The sequence below is a fragment of the Cajanus cajan genome, chromosome 1 (assembly GCF_000230855.2).
Source record: "Cajanus cajan strain Asha chromosome 1, NIPB_CcT2T_4, whole genome shotgun sequence".
Classification (NCBI taxonomy): domain Eukaryota; kingdom Viridiplantae; phylum Streptophyta; class Magnoliopsida; order Fabales; family Fabaceae; genus Cajanus; species Cajanus cajan.
The window spans coordinates 32,612,073-32,634,703 of record NC_138517.1 but is presented as its reverse complement, the minus strand read 5'-3'; the positions used below and the strand labels follow the sequence as shown (position 1 = coordinate 32,634,703).

The 22,631-nt window shown below is 33.6% G+C and overlaps 2 protein-coding genes and 1 long non-coding RNA gene across 3 annotated transcripts; 1 reads left to right on the top strand and 2 right to left on the bottom strand.

Annotated features, from left to right (window-relative positions):
* Nucleotides 1-4,224: 4,224 nt before the first annotated feature.
* On the bottom strand, nt 4,225-6,286 carry LOC109815373 (4/1 protein short form protein). The gene is made up of 8 exons (XM_020380084.3): nt 5,869-6,286; nt 5,678-5,783; nt 5,557-5,612; nt 5,391-5,468; nt 5,223-5,296; nt 4,668-4,801; nt 4,450-4,545; nt 4,225-4,373 (listed from the first exon to the last, which is right to left on the bottom strand). The coding sequence occupies exons 1-8, from the start codon at nt 5,929-5,931 to the stop codon at nt 4,225-4,227; spliced, it is 756 nt and encodes a 251-aa protein (XP_020235673.2). The 5' UTR covers nt 5,932-6,286.
* LOC145949392 (uncharacterized) lies at nt 4,278-5,444 on the top strand. The gene is made up of 3 exons (XR_014427605.1): nt 4,278-4,409; nt 4,514-4,649; nt 4,740-5,444. It is a non-coding gene; the product is annotated as an uncharacterized LOC145949392 (long non-coding RNA).
* A 6,385-nt stretch (nt 6,287-12,671) lies between the features above and the next one.
* Nucleotides 12,672-18,055, bottom strand: PAP28 (purple acid phosphatase 28). The gene is made up of 5 exons (XM_029274766.2): nt 17,691-18,055; nt 17,450-17,597; nt 15,241-15,668; nt 12,974-13,457; nt 12,672-12,891 (listed from the first exon to the last, which is right to left on the bottom strand). The coding sequence occupies exons 1-4, from the start codon at nt 17,856-17,858 to the stop codon at nt 13,002-13,004; spliced, it is 1,200 nt and encodes a 399-aa protein (XP_029130599.2). The 5' UTR covers nt 17,859-18,055; the 3' UTR covers nt 12,672-12,891; nt 12,974-13,001.
* Nucleotides 18,056-22,631: the final 4,576 nt, after the last annotated feature.

Here is a 22,631-nt window from a genome sequence, read left to right as displayed (position 1 = left end):
GCTACTTCATTCTTATTAAACAAAATTGATAAAATATATTTATTTCAAAATATACTAAAATATGAACACTTTGATTACCCTTAAGTTATTGTTCAAAATTTGATATACACATATAAAATGATATGAATTTTCAATCTAACGGTTAAATTTACAAAATTCACATTAATTTAAAGTTATTGAGCGGTATAACACTTAGTAAAAGTTACACCAGTATCGTTTGAACTCTCCTCATATATATATATATATATTAAAATGTTCAACTTAATATTTCATTTAACTGGAAATATATCAACTTCTTGTTGAAGGTTTCCAAATTGTTAAGTGATTCTTGTTTGCTTATTGTTAAGTAGTTGTATGTATGGGGTCAGGGTTGAGTTCAAGATCCTGTGAGTGTATATACGAGAGTATTCTTTGTACTTCTTTTGATATATTTTCTTTGCTTATCAGAAAGAAAAAGTATCTTTGTCACTTAAACCAACTAGTAGGGTTGATGAAGGGGGAATATTTGAATATCATATAATATGATCATGCTGTGTAGCTATATGCCTTCTGATATTGCATGGAAAATTTAAGAAACCAGATGGCATTGAATTAATGATACAAGCTTTTTCCCTTTTAAAAGACTCCACTTCCACTCTTAGTGTCATGATTGCAGCTAAGTTGGTAGGCATGCAAGGGTTGCTTTAACACCCTTTCATATCGACTTTGTTTATTCTTTTTTGGTAGTAGGAATGAAGGAATGAATGTCCCTAATTGCTTCATCTTCTAAATTTCCTCTTTCTTTATTCATTCTCATCCCTTGTGCCACCACTTTCTCAAACTTTGACCGTGAGAATAGTGGGAAATTTTAAGGTTAGTTAATTTTTTTTTATAACCACATTATTAGTATAAAATAATTACTGTCTTTGTCGATCTATCAAAAAAATTAATTAATCTAATTAATCATCTTTAATAGACTTTTTTTTAATCTAAATTACACTAATCAATCGTTGGTGCTTAATTAAGTAATTAGGTGGTGACGTGCAACAGCTTTAAGACACAATAATTGTGGGTAATTAATGGCAGAAAGAAGGGCTGAAGAGCAATGATGGTTTCAGTGATTGTTGGTAAATCTGCTTGTCTGTCATTGAAGGTACGTTTTGCAGCATTAATACATTATACATGGACACAACAGTAACCATGACAACTGTTATTGTTGTCGTCGTCTAATGGATGGGCACGGTGGGGATCTAGATTCTGTTGTTCCTAGATGAATAATAGAGGATACACAGTCATGTTAGAAAAAATTATGATATGATTTATTGATCAATAAATTATGATAGGATTTTATGTCATAAAAAAAGTTTGTGTCTTCCTCTTTTAAGATGGCCTTCTTATAAAAGGGTTCCAAATTTCCAACTAGTCAAGGATGTGTGTTTTCATCATTTTGGTATTATATATATAGGAGAAAAGAACTGCAATTTGGGACTAATGCAAGCCAAGTTCTAAGCTTAGATTAACTTCACTACAGAAAGTCAGAAAGCAATGGTGTTCATTATCAAATCCCTTAAAATTAATCCATAAGAACAAAATTTTCAGTTTTATGTTATTTCATTTTATTCTATCTGTACATTGAATTAATGCTACCATAAATTCTCTAAAAGAAATGGTTACATGACACACGTAGGTTTTATGTTACTATCTTGGTATAGTTCGATAAAAATAACATACTATATCTACAAAAAGATTTTTCATAACAGAAGAGTTTTTGTTTTTCTTCTAAAGAAAGGCAAATCATGTTAAGAATTTCTTTCTACTAAACCTATATAATTAATAATCTTTAATGCTATTTAGAATTGCACTTAGAATAATAATAGAATTTGTTGTGTGGCAGTTGGTCCGATCTGGTTCAGAGCTCACAACAAGGCATGATCTTTTTCTGGGCTTTAGTTTGGTGAGGCAATAAAACTTCTACTTTGGGCCTCAGCTTTTGACACCCACTAACATGACACTTTTATTCGTATGCTGCTTTGGGTCGTGACACACCCTGAGCATCCACCATCATATTCCGGAAATGTTTTTCAAAGTTTTCTTCAGAAACCTCACATCATGCGTCCTGTCAATTGTCTAACATTGTTCGTAGGGTAAACTTGCTTGATGTGATATATGGACTATGCTTTCTCCCAGCAATGTTCAAAAGTTACACTAAAATTTAAGGTATACTGGATTTAAGGTAGGGGTGAGCAACGGGTGGGTTTGGTCGGGTTCGGGTGAAAAATGTCTAACTCGTTGTAAATCGATTTTGAAAAAATGTGACCCATATTCAACCGACTGAGCTTTCGATTTGAGGCGGTTCGGGTTGAAACGGATTCGGATTTAAGCGGGTGGGTATAATCGGGTTTGAATTTTTTTTGTAGACCAATTTATCTTAACGAAGATGAAGCTTAAAACGATAAAAAATATTTTTAAAATAGTGTATAAAAATAGAATGAAGATGACAATAGATGGTGTAAATAGATTCGTAGTTGAAACATTTACAAACTAAAGAAGCAAAAATAAAAGATAACAAAATTCATAGTTGTTACATGGAAAAGAAATATAAAGTTAGATTACAAAACCATAAGAAATCACAGTCACACAAAATGTACTCAAAATGGAGATAAGAAGATGGAAAAGAAAGACAAAGAAAGAAGTAAAAAGATAACTCTAAAAATGGACTAGTGTGTTGAGAAGACAAAATAAATATCTAAGTTATGAGAAAAAGGAAAAAAAATAAGTTACAAATTGATGACTATATTATACTTGAAATAAAGACTTTTAAATTTGGACCATTGTTGTTTAGTTATATAAAAGTAATAAAAATTTAAACTTATCTCATTTTCGGTTGGGTTCGATTTTTAGCGGATTTAAAAATTCAAAACCGAACCCGCCCAATATAACCCGTATAAAATCAAAATTTTAACCCGATTTACCCATAAGACCCGCCCGAACCCACCCAAAAGCAATATTTTTTTCGGGTTTTTCGGGTTCGGTTCGGGTGTCGGTTTAATGCTCACCCCTAATTTAAGGTAATATTTTATGAATTATATTATTCATAAAATATAATTTGCAATACTATATATTTTTCTATCACATCAATATCTTTTTTTCTTCTTTTTTATCTTTTAGTTTTATTTTATCTTGTTCATGGAAAAAATTTATAACATCTTTAAATCAATATAACATAGGTATATTCTATCATGAGTTAAAGAAAAAAATTAAAATTATCAATGTGGAAATGACTATCCACTCTCGGACCATTAAGATTTCACATTAACTAAGTTAAATGTTATGATTAAATTAATAATATTTGTATTTATAGTTCATATATTTAACAATATTCAAAAAGTTTATTCCAAACAGTTGATTAATGCTAATATGCTAATAAATAATTCAATGCATTTTTAATTTGTCGTATTTTATTCTTATTGGTAATTATAAAATTATTAGTTGTTATGTCAATAATTTGTAAAAAGTAATGGAAATAATTATTTTCATTTTTCCTGCATATATAATGAATAGAATAATAAGAACAAAATATTTTTACAAATAATAATTAAAATAAAAGGCAAAACAGTTTATTAAGCAAATAAGTCCTTATTTGCTAAGTTTATCTTATTCATTGTGCATCATGAGTGAAAAGTAATTATTCTTATACTTTATCTTATTCATTGTGCATTATAAGGGAGAAAATAAAATATATTTATCTTATAAAGACCTGGGTGTTTCTCTAATCAGCATTGTCGTTTAGTAGATATTTTTCATTTGCAAAATGTAAAAACCTTGCAAGTTGAATACAAAATATTTTGGAAAGAATTTTCATGAGCAGAAATAGAAATCAATCATATTGCTTATAAAATACATGGATGGTGAGTAAGAAGATATTTGAGTTGAGTCTTGTCATGAATCTGTGGTAAGTGGTAACTTATAGCTTTGAGTTGAGTCTTGTCTTCATAATACAATTGTTAAAATTTGATAAGTGTTACTATCTTTAATAATAGTATTGGCCTCTAGTCCAGCCAGCTGATTGAGTTGATCTCAAAAACAAATAATTAATGATGTGAATTTTTCTATACATTGTCAAACCCTGATAGAGAAATGCTTGGTCATGTTTCTTAGAAATTATAGTATGCCATTAGAGTATCATATGCCTAATCTTCGTGCACCCAGAGTTGCTAGTTAGTTAGAGTTTTACTAGTTCCTACTTTACTTTTTCTCTTCTGAATGAGAAAACTTTCTTTTGAGGACCTCGTTCTCCCTTCTCAGTTTCATGATTTTCTGTTTAAGTGTTTCCACATGCCAATTTGCGGTCATTTCCTGTTGCTGGTCAACCAGCTTTGCCTTACAAATAAGCACTGCAGGGTAGAGAAAAGCTTCCCACTTAATTTTAGGTAATATAAAGATGAAAATGCCAAAAATTTAAGCGCTTACATTCCTTTTCCAGATTTTGGATTTTTCTGTTTAATTCATTTTTCTCTTCCTGCTCAACCGCCAGACATTCTCTCAAATCCTGAACCTCAGAATTATCTGTCAGATAATGATGAGCAAAACGAACAAATCTTCTTCAGACCAATTGATCTACATATAGATATATCAGAACCTCGAGGCAAAGAAAATCCATACATCTACTGGTAAACAAAGTGCCTCACATTTTGATTCTACTTCAACGTGGATTTGGTCCAACCTCATTGCTAACACTTGCATATGACTTTTATGTGCAGCTAAATCTCCATGGAGTTGGCTTATGGTTGCTTCATATGTTGCTTTCTCATGTAGAGATTCCCTGACATAAGGTCAGCCCAGTAACCATCAACAAAACAAAACTTCAGTTCAGTGATTGACAAATTTTTCCAAATAAATAATTAAATTAGTTCTTGAAAAAGTTCATATAGTCCCTGAACTATGAAAAATACACCTAAGGACCCCAAAGGTGTATTTCTTCAGTCAAATCAATCCCCACCATCTCATAAATCTCCATCAACAATTTGATTAAAAAAATATGCATTCAAGGAACACCTTCACAAATAAACATATTTGTTTTCTCATTTGCAGATTCTAAAATGTTAGTTTATTTTACAACTCCCAACTATTGTAAATATAGATGCCACACATATAATTTTCATCATTTAAGGACTAAAATCTCTTTCAAAAATTTAATCCGGCTATTTTTACTCATTTACATGGAATCATGAATATATACTCACTTAACCTGAGCTTCTAAACACGCAATTTTTTGCTCACATTCTCGCTTAAGCAATTCCATATCCTTCCTATGCCCCTGCTCAAAAACACAAAATCCCAGTTCTCTAAACCCTGACACATATATTATCCAATCCCATTGTGAATTTTAAGCTCGAAAGCAACTCACGTACGTGTTCTTTAAGAAAAACTTCACTATTCGCTCTTTCCAATTCTTCTCTCAGATTCAGGCATTTTGTACGGTAGTCAAGCTGTAGTGTACGCGACAGCATCACTTAATTTCAGAAAACGCTTCCAAATTCACAAATTAGGTCACGAAAGTTGAGAATCGAATTGCACCTGATCCGCCAGATTCTTCGAGGACGCCGCGTACAGTTTTGCCAACCTGTCATTTTCTGCAACATCACGAATCGAATTCAGCAGCAAAAAACATGGCACGTGGAAATTTGAATCTACGAACCTCTTTTGAGAGCGTTGCAAGCGAGTTGGAGCGATTCGCGCATCTTGAACTCGGCGTTGTAGTTGGATTGCAGCAACTGCATCTCCGAAATGCCGCTCTTAGCATCCTGAACAAATTAACGCCAAATTCGAAGAATGGAAGCATTAGGGTTAATTAAGCGTTGGTGATTATTTTGAACATCGCAACAATACCTCGTAGATCTCATCCAACGCGGAGAGCAGTGACTCCATTTCTTCGTCGCTGGTTGCCGCCATTTTTGTTTTATTTTATTTTGTTGCTGTTCTCAGAAATTCAAATTATCTTCCTCCTCCAACGGTTTTCCTCCCAAGCCCACGAGTGATATTGGGATTGGGGCAGTCTTGGGCTTTGGCCCAATTCTCATCCTCGTCTTATCTCTGCTTGATGTCACAAAAAATAAAACTAACGTTTTAAAAGCCCATTTCAACTATTACATTTTTTAATCATTACATATTTTAAATGTTATTGTAAAAAAAGATAATTTTATTTAAATGTGAAGCTTTTTATATTGTTACATATTTTCTTTATTTTTTACCGACAGAAACACAGACACCTCAGTGTGTCGACATTTTTATTTTGTTAACTTCTTTTTTGAGATAATTAGCTTATTGTATTAAATTTGATATTTGTAATTATTTTTTTTATTAAGTATTGAAATGCATTTTTTTTTCATTATTAAGGAGTATTTCTTATTGGATACGAAAATTATTTTCCTCAAGGATTTGGCAAACATCAATTAGTCATGCATCTTCTTCTGTATTCATAAGAATCAAGATTTTTAGTCATTTGATTAAGAGACATAAGTTTTTTTGTCACTCGTCTCAATCCAACTTAATATACATGTCTATTAATATACACGTGAAATGCATAAACTTTCTGGTGTTCCTTACAAGGTTCAAACGTGAGACACTACTTAGAATCAAAGTAAGAAGTTCTTAATTTGGATGTGTAAGATATGTGGTTATACCGAGTATTTTAACTTTTTTCATGGTTAACAACCAAGCGGATGAATTGGATGAATTAATTCCATTGATTGCATCACAAATGTGGGACATTTCTAATTTACAAGAAGACATTGAAAGGTTGAGGATTGATTTGAATTTGATTCATACGAAGGTTTCATTAGTGAACGAAAAATTGATTTATGTAAGGAGGTTGAGGAGGCTCAAACTAGCAAATTAAGGTTGTTCTTATGGAGGGCATATTCATGATTTTGGTTGCAAAATGGTTTTCATTTTGTTAATATGAATAAGATTCTAAACCCTTTTTTTACTTTATGCGAATGTTTCTTATGAGTTAAAAGTTGTTGTTGTCTTTCCGTTGGACAACTTTTTGCGAATGGATTTTTTTCCTTATCTCCTTTCTTTACTTTTTATTATTTTTATATGAATGTTGTTATCTAGTTTATTTAATCAGTTTATTATAATTGTAGTTTTGAAGATGTCAATTTGGAGCATTTTGTTTAATAATAATATTGACATTTTATTGACATTATGGGAAATGTGTGTTTTCTTTCCAAGCAAGCAAATTTATTGGAAACTTGAATCGCTATCTTCAATCCTTTGTTGGATATATTGAGAAGATTTATTTTGTTGTGGTTTTTAAGTCAGCTCCCCAGTACTGGATTAGATATATGAGTGTGATTTGTTAACTTTATCATAATAAAACATCTATCAGTGTAAAATTTTTTATACCGGCAACTAATCATATCTTTTAAATTATTTAATTTTATTATTATTTCATTAAATAAGTAACTGACATGACACTACTAAAAGATATGATTAATTGTCAATGTAAAAAAAACTTTACACTAACAGTGTATAAGTGATTAACTCATAAAACATAAGGCTCGAAATATAATGGATTGGTGAAAAAAATTGTTTAGTTTAATTTGGTTATTGTGTTTATCTACTATGCCACAACTTCGTAAAAAAAATTATTTTGAAATTTTTGTTGGTGAATATTAAATATCCCTTGTATTTAACAATATTGGAATATTTGAAAAGACATCAATTCAATTTTGATACAAAAGTTTCTTATAGTGATGCATTAGAAATAAAATAAAATATAAAAAAAATATAAATAAAAAAAAAAGATGCTACAAAATCCATCAGCCACGGTTGGTATTGTGTTGATCCAAGCTTGGCAAATTCATTTACCACAAAATCTGCTTTCCTTAAATTATGTTGGAAAACAATATGGCAATGGTTCGTTTTGTAGTATTTAATGATAGCAAAGTAGCCTTAAAATTATGTTGCCAGATAAATTGTGAAGACTTGAAGAAAGATATCTATCAAAATTTATGGTTACACCTATTAAATAAAGAACCCAAAGAGTTACATAACTAAAACTTATCTGGATAAAGCTAGATTGTTATATCTTCTCATACCAGACCAAACGAAGTTGTTATGAGATAATAAGATATATCTTAAAAATAACACTAAATAAAATATATCTTAATATTCCCTCTCAAGTTGGAGAGTGGGAACTATGAACTCCTAACTTGCTAAGTAAAGTATGAAATTGCACAAATCTTAATGCTTTAATAAATATATCTACTTGTTGTTGTTGAGATGGTATGTAAGAGGTAACAATGGTGTCTGACTGTATATGTTCTCAAACAAAGTGAGAATCAATTTCTATGTGTTTTGTTCATTCATGGAAGACAGGGTTGGCTATAATGTGTAATGCGGGCTAATTATCACAGTGAAGAGTGATGGCAGTGGCACATGGTACTAGCAATGAGGAAAGGAGGTTGCACAACCAAATGATTTCGCTAGTTGCATGTGCCATAGCATGATATTCCGCTTCACTAGAGGATCAAGACATAGTTGATTGTTTTTTTGTCTTCCATGAGATTGAAGTAGAGCCATGCTTCAAGACGTAACCAAAGACTAAATGTCGAGTGATAGAACAAGTTGCCTAGTCTAAATCGTAGTAGCCAACAAGGTAAAGGTCATTGTCTTTGGGTAAAAGAAGGCCTTAACTTGAAGAAGTCTTCAAATATCATAATACTCGTATAACAACTTCCCAATGCTTCTGTCGAGGAGTTTGCATATTTTGGCTTAATAATAAGTAATATCTAGTATAGTAATCGTTAAGTAAATCAAACGGCTAATGAGATACCTATAGCGAGACGGATCTGAATATAATTCATCATCTTTAGAGGATAAATTATGATTTTTTTCCATATGAAAATTGCATGGTTTGCAATTTATCATGCCACACTCATCAAGGATGTCAAATGTGTATTTTCTTTGATTAGGGAAAAGGCCTTTTGGGCCACGTGCTAACTCAAGGCCAAGGAAATATTTAAGGCCTCCTTGGTCCTTCATGTGAAAACAAGTATGCATATATGTTTTAAAACTATTGCAAGCCTCAGTATCACTGCCAACATCAAGTCATCAACATATATAAGAATAACAAGGAAGACTTGTCTCGAGGAGTAGGTAAATAAGCTATGATCTACACTAGATTGGTGAAAACCATATTTAGTTAGGCTATCAAAAGTTTTGCATACCAATTATAAAAGGCTTGATGAAGGTCATATAGTGAGTTTTCGTAAGCGACAAACAAGATTAGGTTGTGGAACAATATATCCTAAAGGTACAACCATGTAGACTTCTTGAAGATCACCATGAAGGAAGGCATTGTTTACATCCATTTGATACAATTGTCAACCTTTAGTTGCTACAACAGTCAATGAATTGTTGTCATCTTTGCTACTAGAGCAAAGGTTTCTCGAAAATCTTCTTCTTTAACTTGTGTGAAACCTTTTGTAACTATACGAGCTTTATACTTATCTATCTCTCCATTAGACTTATGTTTGACTTTATAGACCTATCGACAATCCACCAATTTCTTTCCTTTGGGCAATGGTTGTAGAGTCCATGTATTATTTTCTCTTAAAGCTTGTATTTCTTACTGCATAGCTTTGCACCACTCAAGTTGTTGTGAAGCTTCCATGTAGTTCTTAGGCTTAATATTAAACATGATGGCTGCAAGGAAAGCTCTATACTTTATAGAAAATTATCATAATTAATATAATGAGAAATGTGAGAAGACTTACCTAAAGAGGTTACTTGTTCTCAAGACATGCAAGAGGGTCTTTGTGTTATATCATGATAAATATAGTCCTTACGGTATTCAGGAGGATGTCTAATTCTTTATGCATGGACTAGTGACTCTTGAGTTGTAATGACTCTTTGCTCCACCTGAGTTTAATCAATCTGAGGTTCACTTTAAGAACCCTCGTTAGAAAAATCTTGAGTTTTCTCGATAGCATTAGACTCCTTTTGATCTTGTTCACTATCTTTTACATAGGTGATCTCCTTTTGCTCTAGCCTTCTTCTAGCAAAGTCCTGATTTAGTGAGTTGTAAGGGAAAGAATTCTCGTAAATACAACATCCCTTGATACTAAGAACTCATGAGTTTCCAAATCATATGCCAACCCTTTTGACCCTGAGGATAGCCTTTGAAAATACACTTTCTAGCTCTAGGTGAAAACTTATCTCTAGGTTTAAAGATTTTAACATTAACAAAGACATCTAAAGATCCTTAAATGTTTATAGCTTGATTTCCTTTAGTAAATCATTTCATAAGGGGTTACTCCTTTATTGGCTACAAATGGAGTCATATTGATTAAATAGACGGTAGTGAGTACACACTCCCCCCAAAAAGATAAGGCCAAATTAGCTTGAAACCTCAAGGCTCTTACAACTTCAAGTATATGACTATACTTCCTTTCAATACGACCATTTTGTTGAGAGATTCTTATGCATGACATTTCATGAGAAATTCCTCGTTCATTTAAGAAAAGTCACATTTTTGAATTCACAAATTTTGTTCCATTATCACTATAGATGACTTTCACCTTAACATCAAATTGAGTTTGTACCATTTTACAAAAATTAATTAATTAAGTGATGGTTTCTGACTTTTTCTTTAAAAGGTACACCCATACAGCCTTAGAATAGTCATCCACTATTGTAAGGAGATAGTTAGCACTATTATGTGATGCAGTAAAACATCTTCCCCACATATATGTAACTTTATAGTTTTTATGAGGTAGAGATATATTATTCCTCATAAAGTGCTTTTTATTCCTCAATCTTGTCTTGTTGCATACATTTTGACGTATTACTACATTTTTCTTCTCATCATAACCTATCTTATCTTTTTGAATACCAAATCCATGACATTTTGCATATGCAAAATAAAAATTATAAGCCTCAATTTCACTAGCAAACTCCAAACCTAATATAATCATCCGTCAAATCTAAAAAATTATAAGCCTCAATTTCACTAGCAAACTCCAAACCTAATATAATCATCCGTCAAATCTAATAAACTTTTATATTTTTCAGATGATACATGTACATTGTCGTTAACATTAGAAACATCCTTATGGAATTCTGTTTTATTTCGATCAAACATCTCATGGTCACTATAAATATCATCATCATCCAAATTAACAAATGGATCATCATTAAAGTTTTTCATCCGTTATTGAATCATAAAAACACATAAAGTATTAATTTAATATCAATTATGAATTTTGTAACTAATTATAAACATTATATATACAATAACAACTTTGAAGAAAAAACAAATAGTCTTATGCCATCATCTACATTCAATAAACTCTAGCCTATCGACAAGTTGTTCAATTAGCATCAACAAATACATAAATAAAGAAACAAATATGATATGACATGTTTAATCATTTCCCCCAAACAGCACATGGGCAATAAAGTTCTACCATCAAGTATTTTGAAAAAATACAAGCATTATTCCTTGACTAACTTGGAAATCAAATGAGTATTGACAAAAAAGATGAATAAATTGCCACTAATGGCAGGATTTGATCATGAATACGAACAAGCATTTTCACAAATATTAAGATTAATGTAATATCCAAAATGTTGAAAAGGGACAAAGCAAAAAAGAACTAAATTTATTAATACATTCACAACAACTATAAAAATACTAAGGTAAACATAAATGGAAATGTAAAAGTAGAATTCCTAAGAAAATGTAGTGTTCGAAAGAGAAAGAAAAACACCGAGTCAGGAACAAAAACATACCCTAGATCTATTGAGAATGTAGGTTTCCTGAGAGAACGATGAACGTTAAGTGAGAAAGAACAACTTCCTCTTAGATACGAATATGAAAAGGTAGAGTTATTATTTGAAAACATTGATAAAAAAAAAAATTATAAAAAAAACAATATATATAAAATTTTGCTCACAAATCTTTTAGATCAAACTAAAATAATGATAAACTAAACACAAAAGCCTATATGGCATAGACATACAAGTGTAAGCAAAACATGACTCCACGTTACATGTTTCAAAAACACATTAACAACTTGTACAAAAGAAATTGCCTAAAAAGTAACTGGTACGTTGAGTTGAAATATTTACATCAAGTTTTACACTAAACTAGATTTCAAGAAGAAAACATTCGAACATTAACCACTTCACTTCAAGATCAATTTTACAAAATTGATTACATTCATAATCAGTTTTGTAAACACTTAGCTTGTCTTTGGGGAAACTGATTTACCAGGGAATAAAGAGAAAGGGAAAGGATTATTAGGGAATTAAAAAAAATGTGTTTAGAAAAGATGATTTAAATGGATTTGAAGAAATATTATAGGAAACCCGACAAGGTTAAATTTCATTCATCCTTAACCGACATGGAATTCTTTTACAAAAACACCGAGACAAGACTACCCTCACGCCTATATTTCAAAAAAGATACAAAAGGTATAAGTGTAATTATTTAAATAATTTATTTTTTATATAAATATTTAACTATATAAAATACAATTTTAAAATACTAATTCTTATCTAATTTTGTCCTATCAAACAACTACAAATTTGATTCTATTTTCTATCAAATCATTTATCACCTATTCCCTTCAATACCTTACCCTCTTCCAAAACAAAGCATTATATGCAAACACAGAATATATACAGTACGACGGAACTAACTCTTCCGACAGGAATTTTTTCCATAAATAAAGATCAACATGAGACTTTATTTAAAGAAAATCAAGCTTGTACCTTTTCAACCAATCACCCGTTAAATCAAGTAAGATATATAGTTTCCAATTTCTTGGAATGATACAATTTACAGTCTCTGACGGACACTGGCAAATCAATGAGTGCTTCACATGACATTAACCATAACTGCAAGAGGAATGCAGAATAATAAGAAACAAACGGGTATAAAAAGAAGAAGCGTGAACAACAAGATATAAAATGCACGTACGTGCAACAGTGGAACAATAGCATCGTGGTCATCTAGACTGCCACAGGATTTGTTCATCAATCTTGGTCAGCTTCTCATCATCAAGTCGTTTCCAAGTCATTATTCTCTGCACGCCCATCCACGATTTATGTCCCTTCTCAAGTTCAGCAAGTATGATCCTCGCTCTTCTTGGCCACCCAACCTTCCCATAGCCATGGTATCCAAAGCCACCACCATAGCAGAACCATATGCCATCCAAGTTTCCACAAAAGTCATTGGTGTGGTCGTGCCCTATGAACACAGCCTTCACATCTCCCATGGAGACAAGGGTCTGCAACACCCCTGAATTCACCCGCGAACATGCCACGGCCTCTTGAAACTGGCCTACGATCTCTTTGTGGAACAGCTGTGGAACTTCTGGGACTGGGATGTGGAAAAATGCTAGGGATGGTGGTTTAGTAGTGGAAGTAGCATCGGTGGGATGAAGAAGATCCTGCTTTTGTCCCTGTTAGTGTGTGACCTGCAAGGTGTTAATGGGGTCTACATCTGGGAAACCTCCCTCAAGGGAATACAAAGGCCGTGTCCTATGAATAACACAAGTGCGTGATTGAATTATTGCACGCATGAGAAATCAATAATATTCTGCTCATAAAAGGACGACTAACATTTTTCTCAAATCATTTGACCAATTTTAGGTTTAGTGATACGAGGATACAAGGGTGAAAGCCGGAACTTATTGGGACCATTACTGTCTACCCCCATGTCACTCCTAGTCATGCTATAGTATGATTTCATGCATTTATGAACCTTGTGTGAAGCACATCCAAAGTTATTTCAAGGTAAAAATTGCTTACTTATCTAAAAGCTTATTAGTTATCAGCTAGGAACTTAAAAAAATTAGAAGTTTATAAGCTAACTGATTGAATTAAGAGTGTTTAATCAGATTAGTTATAAAATAATTGATAAATGTAAAATGACATAAAAAGACATATTTATTATTTAAGGTAAAAAGAGATTTGAAATAAATTAATGAGGGTATTGATGGGGTTATTTTATGGTATTTGTGGGATATTTTATGAAGGTTATTTTTATAAGGTTATTACATAAACATACTCTATAATGATGAATTATTGTCCGCTTTGGGCCTAAGTCCTCATGACTTTACTTTTGGTCATTACCCAAAAGACCTATCAATTATTGAAGTATTTTTGTGTTATATAAGTTGTTATTTCTTGTATTATTTTATCGATGTGAGACTTGTTTGTATCTCAAAAAGCCTAACCTTTCATACAGCGGAATCTGTCTTTATCAAATCCAACCTGCGGCTCTGATACCACTGATGGGGTTATTATTTTTATAAGGTTATTACATAAACATACTCCACAATGATGCCCTCATGGTTTTACTTTTGGTTATTACCCAAAAGACCTCTCAATCATTGAAGTATGTTTTTGTTATATAAATTGTTATTTCTTGTATTATTTTATCGATGTGAGACTTGTTTGTATTCCAACAAGTATAAATGAAATAGCAAAAAAAGATAGTAGCTTATAAGCCATTTAAACTAGTTTATAAACTTTTTCAATGACTTGCAAAACACACTTCAAGTGATTTATGTAAATGAGATAGTGCATATGTAGAATACATAACACTTTGCCCACATATCACTTGGTCTATTCCCCTCGAGCAACTTTTCCACATTACAATTGAATAAATACTACTCCCTGCATCCAATTTTAACATTTGAAAAATGTCTCAAAATGAATGTTCTCACTTTTTAGTGTAATATTAATTAACTTTTTCCTAATTTTCTCCCTCATAAATTATTCAACTATCACAATTTAAAGTAATGCATTTATTGAGAGAGTAAGCTATTTTAGTAAAATTGTATCGAGAAGTGATACATTTACCGTTCTCCTTAATCTGTGTGTATCTTAAGCTGTAGCCATTATGGGACAAAGGAAGTATATGGCAAAGCTAAAACGTATCATGTATTCACAAAATTCTTTCACACTTTCCATAGAAAAATATAGTTGTAGAAAAGTATAAAATCACTACCAAGAAAGGAGAAAATTATGAAGATTGTATTTGCTTGTAGAAATTAACAGAAATATAAGTCAAAGAAGACAATCACGGGAATGAAGCATGTCAAAATTGAAGTATAGAAAGATAACACAATTAGTTTCTTTATAATTATAACCAAATTTAGCATGATTAACAACTATTTTAAATTTAAGGTAAGTGGGCATAAACAGCAACCAGTGGCAATATTTCAATTTTGTTGTTACCTGTAATTCTTGAGAAACACGACGAAGCCAATTAAGTTGAGAATCCTTGATCCATCCATAAGTTCGAATTCCCTGATAAACAGCCCTGTCTCCACTATCAAGAAAGAAAAGATTCAAAACAGTGCTGTTTGCCAGCATGGACCCTGGAGCACCATACACTCGTAGGTTATAATTCCCAAAGCCATCAATGTTAGTCATCACACCACCTTTAGTAGGATTAGTGAGATCATCATTTAATGGGTTGACTTGTGACACTGAATAATCCATAAGGGATATTAAAGACATTAACTCTTCACGATTCATAGTTGATTCTTGGTCATGGTTTCCCAAAACTGCTGCCCAAGGAAGTCCTGAATCCATAGCAGGACCAAAGGCTTTAAACAGAGATTCTGCTGCATCAGATGTACTTGATCCGAATATATTATCTCCTAATTGCAAGAACTGAATCCATGTTAATTAGGTAGTAAGATCGTGAAGAAATTAAAGTAACAAAAACACTCATGGGAAACTGTTCATTATTAAAAAAACAAAATTCCCTGCAAAATATCATATGGCAATTGGCAACTAAACATTAAAAAAAAAAAAAAAAAAAAAAAAAACGCCACCTATACATAGCAGGACAGTTTAGTTCAGCCATCTAAGATATTGAATAGACATAGTTTTTTTTTTTTTTTTTTATAAGTTTCTCAATAAACACTCACACTTGTAAGAGAAGAAAATAAGGTAAAGTTAATTAAAAATATATACGTTAAAATTAACTTATGCATAAATTACAACAAACTTTTTAAAAAAAATTAAATGATAGAACTTTTATAAAAGTTGAAATGTATATATTAATTTTAACTTATGAAAAAAAATTAATTTATTTTACCTTTATATTTAATTCTCCTAATGCAATTATTGAAAAAATTATCCAAGCCAGAGTAATGTTTCATTTATTGCTGAATGCATTTAGAAAGAAAAAAACCTGTCCAGAAAGTGCTACAACAAAAGTAGTCAAACATTTAAATCGCACATCAATGTCTATAAACCCTATCATTTGGAAGAAGAAAAATCTGCACATCAAGACCAAAGGACTCGACCTCTTTCCTTATATCCTAAACTAGAACATATTTCTACTGCATATCTAGGGTTTTAAAAAACCGTCTGCAATTGTTATTTTGGATGCAACATCAAGGTTAATTAAGTGACCACAATTGTCACCGTACCGGCTGCATTTGTCTGTAATTTCTTGCAATATTAAGATTCATATTGTAAAAAATTCAAACTTCATATTGACTAGTACTGTCAAAATAATATATTTAAGTAGAGGACAATCCTTACCTTACAAATTAAATTTATAGGATTAAGTTTAAAAAGTATTGAACATGAGAGTATTTTAGAAAATCTTAAGTCTCACATCAACTAATGTTATAACCACAATTTAAAATTTAAAATCTCGTAAAAAATCACCGGCTCTTGTTTCAAACAGTCTAAGGACTTGTTTGGATACAACCCTAAAAATACTTTTAAGAACTTCTCTACCAGAAATAACTCTTTATTTTTAATAGAGAAACTCTCAAAATCACTTTTAACTTATATCCAAGCAGACTCTTAGTCAATATCAGCAATAAAGATTCCATGATATTCAATAAGAAAATCCTAGGAATTGTTTCGATAAACTTTCAAAAACTAAGATATTAAAATAAGAAGGAAAAATGAGATGAACTTCGTAAACTAAAATTAGCTTATGTATAAGCTAATTTGTAGAATCTATCACATTAGCTTCTCCAAAAGCTTATTTTTAACTTATACATAAGCCAGTTTTACCTAATAAAGAAGCTTAATTATTTCAATTTTTCTCCTAAAAGTGCTTCGGTCGAAGTTTATCCAACCAGACCCTTATGCTTAATCTGATCTTTTTTTGTATTCTATATCCAATGAAGAAATATGTTTTGGCAAACAAACAACTAGTAGTCACGCTACCTAGAACATTTCTTCCCCTCCCAACATCCAAACATAGGAAGCTAGACAAATTAGGAAAACTACGCAGCAACATATTAACATATACAAGACGCACCACCATTATTACAAACCATGAAAATAAATTCGTGGCACACGCGCAATTTATCCATCAACACATTTTTCCCACACTAACAACGATTTTTACCAGAGAAAAAAGTTAGTTAGGCAGGCGTGGATTAAAAAAGGAAAGAAATAAAGAAAGTACCGGTAAAAGCAATGAAATGAGGATTCTCGGCCTGAATGATGCGCTTCAAAAAGCGAGTTGTGTTAAGATCGGAGCAAAACTCGAACTCAGAGGCCAACACGTCCCTGCAGCGAGTCATGGTTCCGGTGCCATAGTGCATATCAGCCACCTGCCACGTGGACACCGAGAATTTTCAACTGTTGAATTAACTCCATAATTTTGGTGCAGAGAGAGAGAGAGAGAGAGAGAGAGAGAGAAGTACCTGGAGGATCTTGAAGGTACCGTCGGAACGGAAGCGTAGGGGAAGGTCGGAGATCTTCTTGATGCGCACCGTTTCGTTGCGGAGGAAGAGGTTGCGATGCGTGAGGTGAAGAAGTGCGAGGAGGAAGGTGAGGTAGAGGAAAGACTGTTTCACGTTCTGTGAATCCATCGTCACCTTTCCTTTCTCGTAGATCGGACTTCGTCGTCGTTAACAACTGCTTCTTTCTTCTTCCGCCATCTCTCCATGTTTCCGTCGTGGGCCTCGCTTCTTGGGCTTTTCATTTTTTTTTTCTTGCAACTCATTTCCAGAAAATAATACATGGACACTATGCTAATTTATTTATTTTTTTATAGTTTAATTAGAGTAAGATATGATTTAACCTCAAGCGTGTGGTTCAGCGGTAGGTTGATCTACGCTTAAGCAAGGTCAGGAGTTCAAATCCTACCTTGTGTATGCCTATCCGCCGATAACCATGGATACTCTAGAGATGAACCAAAAAAAAAAGTAAGATAGGAGAGATTAGAGAAGTCAAATTTCTAATTAATAGAAATAAAAGGATTTAACTAACTATATAATTCTTATTGATCTACTTTGTACTAGACAAAAAAAAAAAAAAAAGATAAAGGTGATAAAAATATAAATGTAAATATAGTATAGATGATATGATGTAATAATGTGATAATAAATAAGAAATTAAGTGAAATGAAAATGATCAATTAAGTGTATACTACATTAATGCAAGTGTTTGCTTATCATTAATCTTCATCTCCTTATGCATTAATTGATGTATAAGGATAAAAGTTGGAAACTTGAAACTTAATTCATGATAAACTAAGTCCGGTATATTTGTTATATAAGTAAAATAAAGTTTTATATGTTTTCAAAAAAAAATGTAAGTTTATTAGATTTTAAAGGTTATTTTTAAGTTATTTAAAAAGATTTTTTTTATTTAACAAATCGTTCCATTTACGTAATAATAATAATTTTATTATAACATTTAATATTATATATTTTTGTTTATTTAAATTTATTGTCTTGTATAAAACCTTTAGTTCATTGAACTGTTTAGTGCTATTAAACTCGATTCAAACGGGCTAGTCAAATCAATTTTTCCAAAAATGTTTTTTTTTTAATTGTAGAGTATTTAGTGACCGTGATGAATCTTAAATTACCACTAAACCACAATAAACTTTCGGTATAAATACACCAATTATATGATATTACATGTTAAATTATTTAGTTTCTTTTTTGGTAAATATCTATTTAGTATAAATTTTATCAATTTATGCTGTTTGAATAGTAACTCATGGATCCGACCAAGAATTCATTGGGCTGTGATTCGAAGTTTTATATCAGTGAAACAATATATATGGAAAGGTTTATTGGTGTAGAATAACAAGCTTGGGATTTTTTCTTTTCCTATTTCAAATATTAATATTTTGTCATGTGAATCTATGAAGGTGGGTAAACACCGTTGTGAGACCCCCCTCCCTTATTTTTCTCTCCCCCACTTTCTTTCACTCACTTCTCTTACTCACTCCTCATTTTCACTCTCTTCTTCCCCATTTTCCTTTCTCTGATCATGAGTGGTTGTGATGAATCTTAGGAGCTGAGTAGTGGTGCTGGGTTTCTTGCTGAGCCGTGCGGAGCTTCCTCAAGCTTCTCCTACTTCCCCTTTTCTTCTCCGTTCAAGCTCGTTTTCTTCCCGGAGCTCGGATTCTCGCGCCGAGGTAAGGGAAGCTAGTTATTTTACTGTGCTTGACTGTGACTGAGTGCTTAAACTCATTTGTTGTTTGATGATTGCTAGCTTTTGAGCTGGGGTTGCTGAAAAATGGGGATTTTGGGGGTTTCGGAAGTTTGGAAGAAATTTCAAATTTTGATGATTTGTGATTGCATGCATGAAAAGCTGGTATTTTTGGGCTCTTTGATGAAAATAGGAACGTTTGGCTAGATTGCATGTGTATTTTCTGTTAAGTTTCGCAGGTTTTGGTGAGGTTTTGGTGAAATTTTCGTAGCAGGTAAAGGTTTCCGTTTGAATTCGCGTCGGGCGCAGTTATTCGCGCTGGGCGAGACTTGAAATGGGCAATTTCTGGGTGAATCGCGCTGGGCGCGATGAGGACAGCGCTGGGTGCAATAGAATTTGCAGGTCTCTGGTTGAGAATTGCGCCGGGCGCTCACTTAACGCGCCGAGCGCGCATTTGTGTTTCAGAATTTAACTTTATAGTCTTCATAAAAGTTGTAGCCTTGGATGTTAGCTTTCCAATGGCACTGGAATCACTCAAAAAGGAGTTTTAGAACTCCAGATATGGCCGTTTTAGTGAAGAGGGGTCAGGCTGCCAGCTTTACCTATAGCTGTTGCGGTTTTTAGAATATTTAACAAGGTAGATGAATGAATTAAGACTTGATGTCTTCATGAGAGTTGTAGGAAATTTGATTATCTTTCATATGAGATAAGGATGAGCATGGTAGGAGTAGTATAACTCATGATGTGATGTTTTCTGTGAAGGTTGCCATTTCACATTTAGTGATTTGGTTAGGTTGAAAGTTGTTTTAGGTGCTTAGGTTGATTGGTGTTGTTTGGGTGGGTAATTTGACAGGATAGACGAGTTGTAAATAAGATGGATAAGCCGTATTATATGTTGAATATGTTGTGTGTTGTATTGTATATGCTGATATTGATGTTCTGCGCTGAGCACGGCCCTTGTCGCGCTGGGCGTGAGACTCCTTGGGAGTCTCTGCCTTGTGGGTGCTGGGCGCAATTTGAATTGCGCTGGGCGCGAGACCAAGGGAAGGTCTCTGCCTTCCCCGCGCTGGGCGCGGGTATGGGTACGCCGGGCGCGCGAGACTCCTTGGAGTCTCTGCCTGGCATGCGCTGGGCACGTGTGAGCCTTGGGCTCTCTAGCTGAGCCTCGCCAAGCGCAGGCATACCTGCGCTGGGCGCGCTAGCCCCTGGTGCTCTCTGGTTGTACCGCGCTGGGCGCGACCATGAGTGCGCCGGGCGCGGAGCTGAGAAATTTCTATATGTTGGTTAATGTTGTTTTATGCTTAGTTGAGTTGTAGATGAATATAATGTGATGACTAATGGATGATGTTGGTTGATTGATGTTGAGTTGTATATTTGTGTTGTGCTGCAAGTTGACATGTTGAGTTGTAAAGTTGAGTTGTGTTACAAGTTGATGTTGAGTTATACAGTTGTGTTGTGTTGCAAGTTGATATGTTGAGTTGCCAACGTTGTGTTGTGTTGAATGTTGATATGAGTTGTTGTAGGCCATAATGGCTGAGTTGTTGTAGGCCATAATGGCTGAGTTGCTGTAGGAGATCTCCGAGTTGATATGTGTGATGACGCATTGTGTGCTTATTGCTGATTGTAACGACCCGCCATGGTCTCTACACTCAGTGGAATCGCACTACTACTAGTGAACTAAGGAAAATATTAAATTGGATAACTCATACATACAGGTATAGATAAGAATAAAAATAACCAAATTCTTTAAATACAAAATAAAATGCCATATATGTACAGTCATCCCAAAAATAATATTCCCTAGTGCCGGTCAAACAGACAAAAATCGCTACCCAAAATGGTAACCCTAACACGAGGATCAAACTCCCCGTCTCGCAGCGGTCACCTCGACTCCAAGCTAGCCCTGACCTGCTCCCATACCAAGTATGATCATCGCAGTTCCACCACATGGAAACAGAAGGGTAAGCTAGAATTCACAAATGAATCATAATAATCTATACTACACAATCGTGTTCATAGAGTCACACCATACACTCTATCCAATACTACTCATGCATAAAATACAATCCACCAATCATGAAGTCAAACACCACACTTCATCATATTAATAATCATGCAATAAATGCATCTCATGACAGATATCAATGCATATCAATCATCTAATGCGTCGTCACGCATACACCTAGGAGATCTCCACAACAATAGAGCTGTATAAGTGACATTCCATCCTACCGAAACCACCCCAACCGTTTTCACGCCCAATGCGCCCGCTCGGTCACAGCTAAACAGGATATATAATCCTCCCTCGGGTTTACTCGGATGATGTCACTTACACAATTGGAAGTCCAGATCCACCGTCAGGTATAGCACAGCTGGGTACGGGCTTACCACGACCTTGGCATGCATTAACCAAGTCAATTGTGGAGTTCGCCCACCGACTATCCGCAAGGATCCACGCACCTTCCCGAGTACTTGGTTAAGGGAATAACCCTCGACCTCATACCCCGCTCCAACACTAGCTAAGGACTTAGAGGAGACTCACCCAACCCAGTGGCCTATCTAAGCACCACTCTCCCAAATCCAGTGGCCTCCCAGAGCACCACTCTCATATATCAGTGGCCTATCCAAGCACCACTCTCAAGAGACTTTATGTGAGCTCTTCCAGTTCGAAAACATTTTTCCTCTCCTCAAGTCCTAGGCTAGACTCATGCCATAAGGAATCACATGCAATAATGCATCATACATCATAATGGTCTGCCCACCATCATGATCAACAATCATACACATGTCATAAGACGTCACATGCAATAATGCATCATACATCATATATGGTCTACCCACCATTATGATCAACACATACCATATGAACATATCATATTCAAACATTCATATATATCATCACAAAGCATACATATGAATCACACCTCACCATACATCATATATCACACATATATGATCTAACATTTTAACTTTTAACATATTTACGCTCGGCGTAGCCTGAGCTCACCCAGCCTAATCCCAACTTGAGAGCCCTAAGCTCTTCCATGCCTGGCGCACTCAACCTGCGCCTAGTCTAATCCCAGTCAGAGAGTTCAGAAACTTTCATCCAAACCAACAAATCCAGTCACATGCAAACACAAAACACAATACATAGGCTCCATACAACTTAAATAAACCTAGAATCAACATGCACCCAT

Bases quoted from the DNA above. Each gene is read 5' to 3' on its own strand.
- LOC109815373 (XM_020380084.3), bottom strand. From the start codon at position 5,931: ATGGCGGCAACCAGCGACGAAGAAATGGAGTCACTGCTCTCCGCGTTG. The intron at 4,802-5,222 runs GTGAGTATATAT...ACCTTATGTCAG, and splicing joins TGTTTAGAAGCTCAGGTTAA to GGAATCTCTACATGAGAAAG. The intron at 4,374-4,449 runs GTAAGCGCTTAA...TCTACCCTGCAG, and splicing joins CCAAAATCTGGAAAAGGAAT to TGCTTATTTGTAAGGCAAAG.
- PAP28 (XM_029274766.2), bottom strand. From the start codon at position 17,858: ATGGATTCACAGAACGTGAAACAGTCTTTCCTCTACCTCACCTTCCTC. The intron at 17,598-17,690 runs GTACTTCTCTCT...TCCACGTGGCAG, and splicing joins GTACCTTCAAGATCCTCCAG to GTGGCTGATATGCACTATGG. The intron at 15,669-17,449 runs GTACTTTCTTTA...TCTTGCAATTAG, and splicing joins TCATTTCATTGCTTTTACCG to GAGATAATATATTCGGATCA.